An 18124-nucleotide genomic window follows, 5' to 3' on the forward strand; every position below is an offset into this window, starting at 1 on the left:
TGATATTGAAAAGCATTGTGTTTAGAAATTAATATTACATAAAAAAATCTAATTTGATATGATATGGTATCTGATATGATAAAAAATGATATGATATTAAAGGGCCAGTAATGCTAACTTTTGGTGATTTTTTCATAATTTTTATTTTGTATGTCAAGTGCAAATTCTTATTTCACTCCAAAAAATAGTGTCAATGACACTGTGCTCCCATTTTACAGAGATACTAAGTACTAGTACACACATGACATTGCATTCTTACAGGTTGATTACTAAGAAAATTCCATTGCAAGTCCAAATTAATCTTATACCCCAGCAATATGAAATGCTCCATCTCATAATGACTTTTACATATCTGACAGAAAACACCCTAGGATCAAGACTACCATGTTTTAAAGCAATCCCCAAATACTTTGGGAGAAAATGATTTTTTGACAAAAAATGGAAAAATTGCCCCAAAAATACAAATATGAAAATTTCACCACAATTTGAACGAATCTGACAAAGGCAAACCCTGGGATAATACATACAAGTTTTCAAGGCAATGGGATGAGCGCTTTCAGAAAATAAGATTTTTTGACCAAAAATGGGAAAATCACCCCAAAAATACAACTTTCAACATTTCACCACAATTTGAAGAAATGTAACTAAAGTCACTATAAAGAGCCTGCATACCAAGTTTCAACCAAATCTGGTCAGTGGTTACAGAGTTTTAGCAATTTGCAGGATTTTTTCCTTTTTTTCCCTCCACATTTGCATATTTTTGACTTTGGCATATTCATTTGAACAAATTCACATCTTCACCCCTGGGTGCACCTGTCCACCAAATACTAAGATGGTAGGTGCTGCGGTTTAGGAGTTTTTAATGTGGATGGACATACATCCGCACATACTAACATACATACATACATACATACATACATACATGCATGCATGCATGCATGCATACATACATACATACAGACAGACAGACAGACAGACAGATAGACATGCATACATACATACATTTATTTTTACAGCTTTTAACCTCCAACAGCCGCCCAACCTATCAATATCAGCTTGTTCAACTTGATACCCGGTACTACTGCTTATAATAATATAAACAAGAGTTAATTACATTCTAATTAAAGTAAACATGCCTTGCTTATCAAGATTATGTCATAAAAACCCAAGAATATCTGTCAGGTTATAAAGAATCTTCAGCTTGTTATCTTTATCAGTATTTTCATCCTATTAACCAAGCACATTTTAACTCTCAAATTAACATTGCAAGTAAGTTCTGTTGAATAAGTTGAGACTATATGTACTCAGAGAAAGCACACTGAAGAGACAAATGTTTGCAACTTAAGAAGTTCAAGGTCATCAAAAGCATTATAAGGAATCATGTAACTCTTTCATTGCACTGTTTACACAGATTGCATAATTGCTATAAATAGCACATGAGGAATCTTACAGCCCAGCTTTACCATAAAAACCCTATCACTTTGATCACTCTTTTAATTGACCACTCTATTTTTTTCCTCAAAATGTAATTCTATTTAATGCTTATCAAGTTGACCACAACTGGAAATCGGAACTGTCTCTATCTCTCTTTATTTGGCCAACCACAGTCCCTCCACCAAACGGTCGGGAAACGCTATTGTCAAAACGTGCGAACGAGGGATTAGCTGGTAGGATGCGCGTTGCGCTGGCGTTCGCTGTTGATGACGTCACACCAGCTGTAGCGTCCCCTCAAAGAGTGGGTACGGTGGTGTCGTCTTCGACGAAGAAACATACCTGAATCGGCCGTAAAGTGTACAGCTATTTTGAACGTCAGCATATTCTCGATAAGCAATATTTCTTTATAAGGAAAGTGGGTGATCTTTTATTCCAATCGATTTTCAGCGCTAAATCGGCGTTTGTATTCGCTATCGCGTGTAGGTCATTTTCATTGAATTGCGTCTTTCATGTGTCAGGAGAACATGAATTTTTGTTCGCTCTACACTGCAAATTATGACGGTCTGTTTCATTCTGATGTCTGTACTTGTGATTAAAGCATACGTAAAATTACACTGACGAACCCAGTTTTTGAATAAAGGTTTATAATGAGACGCAAACTGATAGTTTATTGTGTAATGCTTTGCTCTGCAATTTAGAAAATGGCGTCCACTGACGATCTGTGTTCGCGTTGTGTGAAGAGTCGAAATATTCATGGTTTTTCGTTTTGATGACTGGTCAAATAAGTTCGATTGGGACCTATTTATCTGATTGAAAGCAATTTCAACTTATTTTAGCGATTCAATAACTGCAAATCGAAGTATAGGGAAGGATAGAAAAGCAGATGACCCAAACTCGGCCGAACGCCATTTTGTTTTTGCGACCCTCGCAGAGTCGATGTTCGATTCTTTGAAATCTTTTTTGATCGCTGTGCCTTGCGTACTACATGGTATTTAACGTAGATTTTCTTGATTTGGTACTTGTATAACACCATTTAAAATACACTGACGACGCAATTTTTGTGATCAAACGTATCCATTGGCGGGAATTTTACGTGAAAAATATTGTTTTGATTTAACCCCATTGCGGTTTTTCTGGCGTGTCATGAAGCCCTATCGAGCCATGTGCTTGTTGTGTCTCACAGGTCTCCCCGTAGCCGTAAAACAATGCCGCTACGAATGCCGCTACGAATAGGAAATTTACATCAAAGAAAGGTCATTTTGTTTCGATGTCCTATGTCCTCGAAAATCGCTGGCTCCTTGCACTCGTTTTCACGGACGGGGCATGTGAACTTCGTTTTAACTTAAACTGAAAGTTATACAATCAGATCACTGTAGACCTCTTCACTCTGTTCCTCTGAAATGGTGTTGAAATCGATGTCTTGTCATCAAGAGAAATGAAATCATGGTCGTAATGATTACATTGGTGTTGACTGCAAGTGTAGTCCAGTCAAACACAACCAGCACGTGTAAATACGAAACACACCCTATGTACGCATGCGCATTGTCCTTTAGTTCATTGCATGTCAGGTAAAATGGTGTCATCGTTTATGCTAATGTTAGACCAAGTCGCTATAATCTCTTTACGCGAATAAACAGTGTAACGGAAGCGCAACGCGCATCAGGACAATAGAAATACATTGCGTTTCCCGACCGTTTGGTGGAGGGACTGTGGGCCAACCGATCATGACAAACTATTATGAGCTCAGCAATTTCTTTAGAAAACATACAGAGAACAATACATGACGGTATAGAATATGTTAAAGTGGGATTCAGGAAAGTTGCCTTTACATGTTTTAATCATCCAAAATGGTAAACATTTCACATGAACTGTCAAAAATGTTGAAATTTCTAATAATTCTGCACTTAAATTATTTTGGCTTTGTTGATTTCCTAATTAATTCAATTATTTAAAATCATATTAATTATTTTTTTCTGGTCAAATTGATAGGGTTTTTACAGTACAAGAGTTACATACAATGTAAATCAAATTCAGTTAAATATCAATTACCGTCTAACATTGCAATATTCCTATAAATAACACCTCAGCCTGGAACAGCACAATCATAATCTGCTCATTCACACAGGCAGTACTTGACTTTGAATGAATGACCTACTACATTTCATTGTGTACCAAATTTCAAAACATGGCAAAAAGTACCACAAATTTGCAAATTTCCCCTTTAGTTCACCGAGTCATCTTCAGGTCACTCCTAGGAACCTGCACACCCAATTAGAAAGTAATGGCATACACAGTTTCAAAGAAGATTTTTTTGACCAAAAATGGCAAAAATTGCCCAAAAATACAAATATGAAAATTTTGCCATAATTTCGATGAATCTTATTTGGGTCATCACAAGAAACCTGCAAACCGAATTTTAAAGCGAACAGACCATTGGTTTCAGAGGAAACAATTTTTTACTGAAATGGCCAAAAAATAGAGAAAAAAATTCATTAAAAATAGAAAGCAGCCAATATTGACACCAAATCTATATGTTTGAATGAGTGGGGCCCAAGGTACCTAAAAACCAAATATGACAATGATCAGATGAGTAGTTCCTGAGTTATTGATTTTTGACCATTTGGCCTTTTTTTCTACCTCATTTGCATATCCATGAGACTAACAAGTTGGTTTTAACAACGGCACATCTAGACCACATATGGCATCACTACACCAAAAATCAGCTTTATACGTGCAGCAGTTTCGGAGTTTTTGCGTTGGACGGACAGACATCCATACATACATACATACATACATACATACATACATACATACATACAGACAGACATCTCACATACAGACTTTTTTCAACCATATAACCTCCCAATTGCCATATATGTATGGCAAATGGGAGCTAAAAATTGTTGAAATACCCACTAATTAGCTTGTCAACAGAGCATTTGTATGTGTAAAATATACTGTTATTGTTTACATTTGAATTCTTGTCCAGAAGAGAATTCAATTGTCAACAATATTATCACAGTTTACACATGTACAAGCTGAGTTGACTAGCTAAATACCGTGTATATCAATATGCTTTGGGAAGTAGAACAAGAAATTATGGTTAACGTTAGGAACAAAATAATTAGAAAATCATTAAAAGTTATCATTACTGGCCCTTTAACAAACATACGGCTTTTTACTGAACTAATGGTAACATATGCACAGTAGATGTGGCAGCTTGGTACTGTATTTACTAAAACAAACTGCAAGACATCCATGTGCTTTGTTTTCTGTCCTGAGTGAAACTGTCACTAATTATGCCCATGTCCATATCACTGTTTTGTTGATTTTTACCGTAAAATATCAGTATTGAATTTTCATGGTAAATATCAAGGTATGCATTTTAACCATCATCAGATTTTGGGTGTCCCTGAACTACTGGTAGATTTACAACTTTCAAAGTAAACAGAAAAAAATGCCTACCACCAGTGTGCCCTTTAACAAATGTCTTTCTGTAAACTTTGGGGAATTCTTTGTGTCAGCCTTATCTCTTTACATGTAAACCAAAAAATTTGCTTGGGTCACAGGGCAATTTGTTTTGCATCATAGTGTGTCATAGATTGGCTTAGAAGGCACACCACTCTACAGCTATGATGTTGCCATACACTGAAAGTTGGAAGGCTAAACTGGGATATCTTAGGTGGCTTAATACTGTGAATAGTGTCTTGAATTTTTCCTTTAACAGTTTTACCGATGTCCCTGTAATTTTAGTGCAAGAAAATACACACAAAACATGACTGGTGTATGAAAAGGTAACAACTGAAAGAGTGGTGTGATATACGTCATGCATGTATATTCCATTTTAACATGATGAATCTCAAAGTAAAGGATTCAAATGGCCACCACTCCCCCCCCCCCCCCCCCCTCCCACTGCAGTCCAGAGTTGAAAAATTCAGATGAGTTTTGAAGTACAGTAAAATGGATGAAATTATTGTACTTTGTGTGACCATACACAGTTCTTCATGTTGCAGATCACTTGATGTTTAGTCTGTTACCATTACTCACAGTATTTGGCAAGATGTCATTGCGTGTGCATAATGTCAGGCAAACTGCACTGTCAAAATCAGACACTTTATGAATAAAGCTTGTCTTCAGAAATATTTCAATATATTCACGCTTACCAGAATGAAAGGAGAGCCCTCTATCAAATGTTTTCCTCTTGTTTGTAAAATTCTGGTTATGGGTAATATGATATATAGGTTATTACTTAGTTTGTGCACCCATTCCTTGTGTCATTTCAACATTGATGTCAGCGTTTCTGCATCAGACATAGGATGAATGCAGCACAAATGTCACTGATGCTGATATGAAACAGGAACAGGTGATAATTTAAAGGAGGCACCGTGGAAAAGGAGGCACTGTGAACCAGTGGTTAGGGTAACATACTCACTATCAGAGGATGGTGAGTTCGAGACCCGGTTCAAGGCCCGGTAGGTCCAGAGTAATGGACTCGCTGTCAGAGGATGGTGAGTTCAAGACTCTGCACGGTGTTGTGCCCCTGAGCAAGGCACTTTACTCCTCAATGCTCCGCTGGGGGTTAGTGGGTTATGGGTACCTCATCCTGTAATTGGGCTAATGCCCGTTGGATGATGGACTGATTAAAAAAATAATTGATAATCACCTCACAAGATCACTGTCCTAGCTACCAGTAACATATTAGCATGTTTTTGTCCCATTCAACAACTGCGTATATGTTTTCTTGTCAGCTTATAAAATGTGACAAGTTCCATCCAACCAAAGTGAATATGACTGGCGCCATCTGATGAAACTGAACAGTGTTTGAAATTAGTTTTGCCTCCCAAGTCCCTCCACACCAAGACCTCTCACCCATTACTACTTTGTAAATTTACCTTTCACCACCAGTGTTGCTGATTTCACAAACTGAATTTCCCGTTTTCTCATTGCCAGATTGATGAGATCGTTGGAAAGTTTGGCATCGTCGTGATCAACAGGGCTGGATCGGATCCCAGGAAGTTTATCTATGACTCCGATGCTCTGACAAGACTTGAGGTAAGATACCATTTTTTCTTAATCTGTCTTTCCATGGCCTTGTAACTACAGAATCATTACTCTATGCAATCCAGATAATACTGCTTTACATGGGTTGTAAAATTCTCAGATTGTCCTATTCCCAAATGTAAAAATAAATCTACGCTCACTCTTAAAATCTGAATGTCAAACCTTACCTGACATTTTGCCAAATGCATTTCTTTTTCATGGTTTATGAAATATCCAGAAGTTTGAATTTGTAAATATCATGAGTATGACTGAATAAAACAATCATTGAATCAGAGAAAAACCAGTTAAATGCTGCTGTTAAATCAGGACTTTCAGAAAGATTGATTTATATAAAAGATTTCAAATCATCTAATGGGTCTATGCAAATGTATACAGTTCCATTAATCAGATGAAAATTATCAGTAAAAAGTTGAAAGTTTGATTTTTTTGAGGATTGTGCACATATATGTATTAAAATTTTCATCAATGCCATTGTAATAAGTGCGTGGGCACAACCAAACTTACAAGGAGGGGATGTAAGGTGAGAGCAATGACTTAAAGATGCAACTCTGAAAGTCACAATGTGTGGACTTAGTAATATTTTGGCGTCACCATCATGCGTCAGTAGCTGTCAACGTGATTGATGGCAGCATTGAACGATCAGACATCTCGGCTCCTATGTGATAACAGATTAATGACAAAGCAGCTTTATCTTTGTCTGATTCCCAACTTCTCAAGAAATCTCCCCGCTCAGATTTCCTCTGTTAAAAGAAGATCTCATGTCTTTTGGTTTTCTGGCTTATTTGTGAGTTGTATCTCAGGAATTCATACAAGTTTTGTTGGCCATACTCTGTTGTAAGCTCTGTCAGTTTCACAAGCAGAGGCTGTACCTATACAAACGAACACCCACACAAGACAATCCCATGTTTTACTCAAAAGTTGTGTTCTGAACAAAACATGGCTTCCAACAGTTTTTCAATTTTAATTTCATCAATATAGCCCCTGTTGGTTTTTCTATACATCTATACGTATACATAATCTTTCTTTGCTGAATTTCATACCATATCTGAAATCATATTTAAACAGTGGTTTACAAATTCAGTGGTCCGTTAAGTGGGACTATCACACTTTCCACTTGAACAGTTTTAATTTTCCGTTCTACTTGTCCAATGACCAGTGAATGCTTATAAAATACTTATATGATAGAGAATAGTGAAGCTGTGTAGTGAACCTGTGGACTTACAATGATACTGTCAAAGGACACCAAATGAATATTTTTACCCATGGCATGCCACATATGGAAATTTTTTTTTAATTTCTGGCCTGTTGGTCTGTACTCAGATAAAAACAGATAACAAGATTTTACTAATGATTATGCAATACACCAGACGTTAAAAAAAAATGCCTTGTTCGTGAAAACTACATTGCAAAGTTTTGATAGGTAAACTTCATGTTTTTTTTTCTTCAAATGTGAAAATTTGTAGATTGATCACATGTATATTAATCATATTTCAAGTTAATTCAATAGATACTTTGCATTTATCCCCTAAAGGCTAGTATGATGCAGTGCACATCACTGTTACACAGAGAATAGGCCATTCTTGCACAGTTGATGTAATATGATGTACGAAACAAGAAAAACTTTTTGACGTTTGTTGAAACCGACTTCAGAGGACATTATAATCTTGTTTTTAGAGTCAGAACCTCCAATTGCAGGCAATTTAAGTGTTAGTGATCAAATATCAGCTAATGGTGAAAAGAGTGTACTGTACAATTTCTCTTGAATCTAATGAGAAGTCTAACTTTGTCTCTTGCAGAATCACATAGAAATTGTCACGGAATGGATTCCAAACGAGATTAGTTCAACCAGAGTCAGGTTTGTGTAATTTTATTCGTCTTCAATGACCACATCAGAGTCAATTCAAATAACTTTATCATGGTATGGGATTACATAAAAGATGAGGCTTCAGTGGTCAATGTTGTACTGGCCAACTGTCTTTTTTCTATTATTCTCTCGACTGTGAGGGCGCCCTTCATTTCAGGTCTGTATTGCAGATTTTACAAGTATTTTATTTCAGCATGTACAGTAACTCATACCCCAGTACATTACCCTCACAATGTCAAAATTTTCCATCTTTGCTGAAAATTGGGCAAAGAGTTAATATTACACTTTGTGTGATTGCAGCATTGAATATGTTTGCATTTGATAACTATAGTTGTTCAATCCAGAACTGGTTTTATTGGGAAAGTAATAAATGTATATGGTCATTAAGAGTCATTCTGTTTTCTGTTCACATCCATCCAATGACAGTCAACAGTCTCAGTCAAACCAATCATGTCACTCAGTTTGAATTTTGTGATTTCAATAAGGCAGGAGCCATGTTTTGTAAAGAATGCCATTTTCTGTTCTAATCTTGGAAGTTCATTCTTTGACATCAGGCTATCAGAAGAGAGTTTTAGTGATGTAGACAATACAATACTTGCTACCTACCAACTCAATGATGTGCTATCATCCATTTCTTGGCTTTGAACTGCTCTGTGATGAGAAAGAGAACCACAAAGACACAACTTTGATTTGAAATAATTGATGAGTCATGAAAAATAAGAAATTTCCAAGATAAAACCATTTAAATGGCATTATTTATATCCTTCCCATCCACCTCTGTTAGCTCACTTAATCTTCTCTCAATCTCTTGACATAATATGAAACCTTGGTTACATAAATCACTGTTACTTATTATTATATTAATAAATGTAATAGTTGCCTTGAAATTGAAAGACTTCAACTTTCACTGAAACTTGCTGTATGCCTTTCAAAGTCAAGAAAACAAATCAGAGGTTACCTTGCAAAATGTTGATTCAAGAGAAGAAAATTACCCAATATTTATCAACTTGTGGCATTCAAAATACTTAGTGAGCTTTCAAAGTAATCCCCCACAAGTGGGTAGACCATAAAGTATTTTAAAAGTTTTAGTCTGAATATCTGTCCGTAAGTTGCATTCTATGTTATTCTACCTGAATAGTGATTGTTTGCTCAGAAATAGTACATCTACTACTAGCTTCTTTCTGCCCTTCTCTAATATTGAAGTCCTTTTGTAATATGCATTGATGCATGCTGGCCAAGTTTTTGCTGTGTAACGATACCAAGAGGTTGATGGCATGGAAATGTAGCAGCATTTCACTCATCCCTAGTATGATTGATTTGATATAGAAAGGGAAATTTAGGTGAAATGACTTTGGAATTACAGCAACACTCTCTGGTTAATACCTCCATACTGAAATCCTAATCACAGCATTTGTGATTTAGATAAATATGCCAAAGCTGAATCTATCTCCCTGTCTCAAAAAATTTGGGATAACTGCAGCATTGATGGCATAAAGGGTTTGATAAGGAAAATGTCATCTTGAAATGAAATGTCAGCCAAGTATATAGTGTTGACCTTTGCCAAGAAATCAGTAGACGTTATAAAAGTATTGTATTATAAAAAGATAGACTATAATCTCCCCTTATCTTATTCATACACACCTACAGCTGCACTAGATTCAACACAGAGCTTTTACCTTCAGTATCTCTCCAATAGATATTCAAATCAACCGTGCAAAGGTTTCCATCTCAAGTACAGAATTCTAATCCTAAGATTTTCTCCAGCTTCAAATTTGAATTGTATGAAAGAATTGATAGTTTGAGGAGGTGTAAACAGTATCATATGAATACTGTATGAAGAGAGTAGATTTTGCAGCACGTGAGAGACCAATAAATCCATACACAATATATCTGTTGACATGTTTGTTTAGTATTTTTATGGACCTGTCGTATGAAACCAAACATAACCTTTGTGAGCTGGCATTAATCATATCACATAACACACAGACACTTTTCAATGAGACTCTCCTCACCACATGCTTGTCTCTGATATTGTGAACACAAGTGATCAACAACAACTGTTTCTTCACTAAAAGCCCACTGTGTTTTTTTTTCTCAATGTTGTCACAAATGCTACACATTTAGATTGCTCTTTTCAAATTTTACCCGTTGTCAGATTTGTTTTATGAAGTGAACGACCAAACAGATGGATTGTCGTTTATTGTTCAGGTTAGGTCTCACAGTGCCATGAACAAGAAGTCAAGTCTGCCAGTCTGTTATCTTCACATCTGACAACTTATTGATTATTGAAGATTCACTCCATATTCACATTGCAATGCCATCCACTTACTTTATTGATAAGGAGAGTTTATTTTTTGTCAGTTTTGTCTTGAAAAAGTCAAAGTAATTACAACCATCAATGATCACCATACACATAAAGTAAATGATTATTAAAGTGATTATAGAAATTTAAAGGCTGAATTAATTTATTTATTCTTTATTTTTGTACATGTTTTATGTAACCGAAGGGATGGAGAAAATGGTTTTGGAAATTTGTCAAAATGTGCTATCTGTTACATGTAACCATTAACATGGCCATGCCGTGATTGTATTGCATGTCACATCACACGTACACAGTTGCATCAGTTAAGCTCTCTAGTCCCTAGGCTGTTTTCCACTTGACGTGTTCCATACATCTGTATCAGTTCTCAGGATCGCATCGACACTTGAACCAATGTCAGCTGAATATTGAAACAACCTTCCATGCATCCATGGATGGACACAATTGAAAATGTTTTGCCTGTCAGTCACTTACTTTGTCAGTGAAACAAATTTTCATTATTAATATCATTGATAGATGTAGTTTGTGGATGAAATGATAAGGTTTAACAAGTCAAAATTCTGAACTACATAGCATTGTGTTGTATGTCTGTAACTTGAGCAGGTGTTTTTTTCCATTGGAGTAAAGAATTTTAGTCAAGAACTTATTGTTTGTAGCGTGCTCTATTGAAAGACAGTGACCCATTTCATATTGGTCGTTCAGTCAGCCATCTCAAACCGTTTTATAAGTTTTCTACAAACCAGCTGACTTGATGAACGGCATGCATGAGGAGCCAAATGATAACAGTATTTCTGTGTTTATGGATTTTTGCAGGAGAGCCCTCAAGAGGCGAAACAGTGTAAAGTACCTGATCCCTGACCCTGTGATTGACTACATTCATTTACATAAACTGTACCTACAGGAAGAGGAAAAACAATGACAATCAAGGCTCACAGGGACAAACCATTGCATCGCCAAGACCGAGGCTTCCAAGAATGGGGTGATGAAGACCTTATTGACAGCCGTATACTTCTTACATGCATCCATCTCTTTGCCATCACTAGAGGGCTCTGAAAGTTGTTGTGTACTACAACCGTGGACCAGAAGATCCTGCAGTATTCCATAAACATATTTACACCAGGACTAACTAAACCAGCTTCCTACGTCATAATCTTGTTTTTGTATATTGTTTGAAGAAATAATATGAAACTTTGTATTTGGGCATTTGGCAAAAATGTTACGTTTCAGTGGGATATTATTAAGATGTCCAACGTTTGAACTGATCAAAAAATGTGAAATATTTCAATGTCTGTAAGAAATAAAACTCACCTGAGAATATTTTCCCTCCAGAGAAGGAAATTAGAATGTAATAGCAAGTATTATAAAAATTCATTAACAATTACAATGTACTCATGATATTGTCATCGTTTTGTTCTGTAAAACAAGTACGTTATTTTCATCTCCCTAGGCTGTGTTGAAATATGCAGTATTAGCCTTGGCAACACAATGCATTCTAAAACATATATAATATGTTTGTTGACAAGTGAATTCCAGTGCAGACTGAAATTCACATTTTGGCAATAACATCGGACTTTGCACACACACACACACTGGCTGTGCCAATGAACTGAACACCAGACACTTTAACATAATTTGGGAAGTGGAACAAAAAACTGTGCTCTGGAAACAGAACAAAAATAATGGGAAATATGTCAATAGTTACAGCTGACGGAGCTTTAACAATTTAAGTTATGCAAATGCCTAAAGAGACTTTCAAGGTTTTGATCCGTTTTTGTGGATTTTGTTGAAGGTATGATAGCTTTATTCTGTCAGTAACGAATATATATTTAATATTCCGTAAATGGTAATATACAGTTACGAAGATCTCTTCATTTGTATCATTTTATGAGTCAGATGGTATATTCCATCAATGATGGTATTCGCTACATTCAATTCTGTCATTTCATTGTTCCCATACAGTGTATGTCACTTTCATCAGCTATGCATATGTGAAATTCTGCCAATTGTGAAACCACCACAAAACAACAGCTAGGGTTTCCATTTATGCTTTTCAATTTATATTGGATGGAGCATGCAACATAAAGTGGTTGTCTTTTAAGCCTCTTCCAACTTTGAAGTGTGAAAATGCCAAAAATCTGTCCATCTGTCCATTATTGCAAGCCAACACGTTTGATTTGACATTGGTGTATGGTTGGCCATGACAGTCATCATTTATCGCCCGGCAACAGCAAGCTATATGATTAATAATACCCAGACTGCAATGCAAATATGGCACAGTAATTATAATGAGAATTATCATTCAAAATTTGATCAGTGAGGCATAGCTCTTACATCATTGCGTACATACAGCTGTCATCCAACCTGTTGCATTTTACATTTCAGTCAATATTTATTTTTTTTGCAGCTACTCATTGTTTTAAATAATGGAGCTATCGTTTCTCATTTTTTCAATTCCATATCATAACATTTCTGGGAAAGAAAAATGGCCCATGGGTGAAAAAATGCCATAAAAATATATATAATGAAAGAATTGGTATTATTAACCAGTTGTTCAAATTTGTAGAAAGTTAATTGTATATTGAATGTAACAGGCATTTTCCAGTGTTTTTCATGTCGTGAGCCATGATAAAACAGCCTGCATATAATAATACTCAGCCAAAGGTCAACTGAAGGTCATTTGAATGAAAAAAGTAGACATGCTAATATCCAGTAAGCCAAAATGACAGATACAGATTTAAGATTGATTGACATCTCCTGATTGATAATATATTCATTTCAACCTTTCATTGCCTGAATATGGTACATCACCATTGTTTCAATAGGATGGATGAATCCATATACTGGCAAAATGGGGGTGGAAGGGTTGGTGTATTGGTCTTTGCAGGGCATATATTTCTCCTTGCCTTCATTTCATTAGTTTTTGACTCTTTGAACTCTGTGTGTGAAATATTGTAGGTGCGATGGTGTGAGTTTGAACAGAATGGCATTATTACATCAAAATATATTGTATTTATTTACACATTTTATCATCGTTCACATTCAGGTTCAAGTGTAGATCGGTATTATGTTTTATATTTCCTGTAAGCAATGAAAACTGTTACTGTAATTGTTGTTGACATTTTATGAAAAAAGAGATGTGGAATCTTAATGTCAAGTTTACCAACAATAGTCTGACATCACAAAAAAAAAGGAAGAAAGTGGCGCTGACATTTGACCGTTTCATTGAATATTGTTAATGAAGCATTACCAAAATGGTACTGTGACAGAGTTTGTAGAATAAATGTCAAATTGTTTCAATCGAATTGCACAAGGTCACAGACCAGCATGGAGAGTTTGTAGTTTGATGACTGCGTACAATTGTCAACAACATGAAGTACGGTAATTGTGCAATTAAGGGATAATATATCTGTATTAGGGTATACAGCCATCCAAACAACCATCTTTGTCCTCAATGCAATAGCACTCTGACCATGAGCAGAGTCTGTATTCTTCTTGTGATGTCTGTCAATACTTTTTTGTCTTTTGTATCTTACCAAAATACAAAATTCATGATCAAAACTGTCATTACATTTTCAATTACTCTCTGAAATGTCACGCAGTGAAGGTTGTGTAAGTTATGGTAATTGTATATCCCCAAATACCTTAAAATATTTATTTGGTTTACGTGCATATCATTATATCATTGTTCGTTTGACAGTATTTGCTGTCATCAAATGTACTGTCTGACATGCGTAGTGTCAGTTTGTATTTATGAAAGGGTAACAGCTGTCTCATTGAGTGTTCAGGATGTCGGCAACAGGAAGTTATTAACAAAATCTGTGTATTCAACCGAGATGCCACAACCTGACACCAATGCTACAAAGGATGAACATAGCCAGGGCGTTCAGAATAGACCCCAGAAAGTCAACAGGGAGGGGAGGGGAGGGGAGGGGGAATATGGTTGAGAGGGAGGGAATTTTTTTTGAATACTCTGTGGTGAACTCTGTGGAAATGTTTCACCCACATATTCACAATACACAGCAGTAGTAGGTGTGTTTATGGATCAGGCAATGAATTGACAACCAAGCCCACATTTCAAGTCTCAAGCCATTTACTTCACCAGTATTGAAACTTGCTTTTCGGTTCAAGAATTTCTATCAATGTCAGTGGTTACAGTTGGTATAACAGCCACGTTACTTGTCGCATCTTTATCTGCCATAATCCTGGTAACACTTGTTTGCATAACTAATGGTATTTACTTGAGGTTATAGTGGTTCATATTTCTCATCAACGGATATAATCATATTGGAATACTGTTTTCTATACCGTGAAATCCCCCCAACAAAAGCTTGCTTCAATAGTATCATGTTTAGAAAAGTCCTCGTGAAATAGAAGTGCCAAAGTGATGAATATATATAATCTGCAATAAGTGATGCAAATATTGATAAGCAATGGGTTTGCTCTGTGACCGATATACCAGTGATATATGTATATAGTGTATTCACATCGTATACAAGGTTGCTATCCTTTATGAAATCTACTATATGAGCTAAAAGTGATAACCATGTAACAAGTTTAGCTATTGAATATCGTGTGAGAAACACCATACTCTTACTTCCCAGTATATTAACACAGGGTTAAAGCACAATCATGTCATTTTGCTATTCTATCCCCACCCTAGTCATTCTTTTCACTCATAATATTTCTCAAAAAAGATATCAGAATATCAGACCAGTTTCTAGCCTCAGGAAAGCTGAAAGTGTTATTCCCTAGATAAGTAGTTGCAATACCCCTACACGAGAATGAATTTTAGAATCCATCAGGGTGCATTATCTTTTAACACTTTATGACCTTACTGTTTAGGAATTTTCAAGTTTCATTTTTATGTATTTAGATATTTATTTGATAGGAGGCAAAGTCTACATTGTACTCTTACAGTGTTTTCAAAAGTTTCTTTGGTCTAATTAAAGTATTTAAAACTGATTCAGAAATCCACAGACATTAAACATGTGGATATTAATCAGTTTGAGGCCATTTGAACCTGACAATGATGGTCGTTACTATGATACATGTGGTGATATTTTTTGATACTTCACATTGTACCCACTTCTAAGGCAATATGAAAATCACTAGATCTTGCACAAAACAGAAGATACAATCGCACACTATTGCCACAGTCCTGAGACCGTACCAGATGGTGTTCTTTTTACTCACAGTAGTCTATATCCTACAGACAACACTTCCAAAGTCAAATTCATCTCAACTGTTACATTATCTGCGTACACTGTGTCGTGAAAAATTGAAAGGCCTTGTATTTAACTGTTGAAAAATTTATCAAACTTTGCACTTATCAATTGAATCGTACCCAGGAAAATGATTTGAGTGGGGTCTTATTTGGTCACACAGTGACGGTTCCCTGTAAGTGATCTTCAGTGTAATTAATTAAGTGCAGCAGGAATTTTCATAGCTTTAGTTTTGCACACAAGATCTTGAATAATAATTTCTGAAATTCATTTTATCACTCAACAGTCCATAATGTGGAGTTTACCCTATTCATGATGAGGAGTATACCCTATTCATGATGCAGAGTTTACCCTATTCGTGATTGTCTACTATTGCTCATTGCCATTCATCTGAAGTTTCGTCAGGATGACCTCATTCAGGTTCCACCATAATGTGATGACTTTTTAGGGTTTCTTCTTATTTTTGGCTAAAAGTCTCAGAAAGAACTTTTCTTACAAGTTACATTGTTGATTTTCAAGTTCCTAGCAATTACCTCATTAAGATGTATTTATATGAAAATGATATTTGCATTTTCAATTATTTTTATTTCTTGTATTTCCAAAGGTAGAAAACTGCTTTTCTTATGGCCACAAGTTGTATGGTTTGTAAGTTCTTAGAGAAGACATTTAAGGTGCTATCATGTAAATTCAGGTTTTTTATATTCATTTTTTCTTTAATTACTTTCCTTGGCATTTCAAACAAAACTATATCGCAACGCTAAGTCACCCACTTTAAATTTGCATAGAACTTGTATCGGCTTTTTGAAATAATCATAAAATATCTTTGCTGGTTCACAAAAAGTCGCTGTCATAAGTATTTTACAATTAAATGTAAACTATCTATCATGGAGGAATGTGCTTCTGTCATTGTTTATATATCTGCCATGTGTATTGAATACTTCATATGGTGAATTTTTTTTTCAAATTGCAACGTGTATACTATGTACAACTCATCAATAAAGATTGCTTTGTGATTATTTTTCAAAATAATGTTCACCAGTGCTTTTTGCATTTCTGTGGTTCTAGACTGTAGACACTGAATTTCTGCAGCCTTTTCCAGGTATTTTCCGGTGAAGTGGTCACGTGATGGTGATAAACTGCCCAAAGCAGTTGCAAGGAAACGTGAATTCCATAACATAATTCATGGTTTGGATCATTTCATGGAATGAAAAGAAATTTATGACGTGAAATAATATGTCTGTGTGTCTTCGTGTGTGAGTGAGAGGGTAACTGTACAATTGTAATCCTGTTACAACTTGAAACTCCAGACACCACGAATTTCTCAAAAAAGCCATCAACGCTCTATGGATTTGCCTTCCCTACCGCGAAATACTGAATACTTTACTAACGATTGCCAGCTACTAGTTCTTTGACCTGTTGAGTAAAAGAATAAATTATTTCCGTGCGGTGTTCGCCGCGGCCATGAAACCATTTGCAAGTACCTGTTTTAGTGAACAGCTTCGTTGGATGCCATTTTAGTAGCGTGATTACAAATAACTAATTTATACGATTTATACTTGAAGAAACCTAGGCATAAAATGCACCATAGCCACTATAGCATATTAATAGCGAATATTTCTTTCGGATTTCTTCACTAACCCTCCCATAGCACCTTACATGAACGATGAAAATGTACCGGGAAAACTAAAGATTCATGTCCACGATTCAATAGAGCAAAGCATGGTACATGTATAAAACACAGAGCCGTGGACATATCGGAAAAGTGAAATTTCGGGATCCAGCCGGCCAGATCTTTGCCAAGTCCAAGGAGTTTATGTGAAATATGAAGAGACTACTGTGGTCACCTATCGGTAAATCTTTTCGAAGTCTGGTCAATGCACATCGTTGAAACTATTGGACTTTCCAGGACAAGAGATAACTACCTTTAAAGTTTAAGCCTGTTGGTGATATGGCGTCTATTCTTTTAATCACGACTTGTATCTTTAATGGCATCATGAACGCATCTTACTGACCATTAAACGGATAATAAACAGATAAGAACTCGTCTATGATTCACAAAATGCCGCACAAAAGATATACTGTTTCCGGGGAACATGCCTTTCACAAATATGTGATGAGTTTAGAAAAAACATTTTCAAATTTCATTTTAAGACTCTCTCTCTCTCTCTCTCTCTCTCTCTCTCTCTCTCTCTCTCTCTCTCTCTCTCTCTCTCTCTCATTCCT

At 35.9% G+C, this 18124-nt stretch overlaps 1 protein-coding gene across 4 annotated transcripts in view; it reads left to right on the forward strand.

The window, feature by feature from the left end:
* LOC139119897 (nicotinamide/nicotinic acid mononucleotide adenylyltransferase 3-like) overlaps window positions 1–16930 on the forward strand; it is a 57634-nt gene extending 40704 nt beyond the window's left edge. For all 4 annotated transcript variants that reach the window (XM_070683846.1, XM_070683847.1, XM_070683848.1 and 1 more), the window contains 3 exons: window positions 6385–6486; window positions 8292–8350; window positions 11493–16930. In XM_070683846.1, coding sequence (XP_070539947.1) covers window positions 6385–6486; window positions 8292–8350; window positions 11493–11598 — 267 coding nt within the window. In that variant the 3' untranslated portion in view covers window positions 11599–16930. The remainder of the gene's footprint in view (window positions 1–6384; window positions 6487–8291; window positions 8351–11492) is intronic.
* Window positions 16931–18124: the final 1194 nt, after the last annotated feature.

The sequence above is a fragment of the Ptychodera flava genome, chromosome 20 (assembly GCF_041260155.1).
Source record: "Ptychodera flava strain L36383 chromosome 20, AS_Pfla_20210202, whole genome shotgun sequence".
NCBI classification, from domain to species: domain Eukaryota; kingdom Metazoa; phylum Hemichordata; class Enteropneusta; family Ptychoderidae; genus Ptychodera; species Ptychodera flava.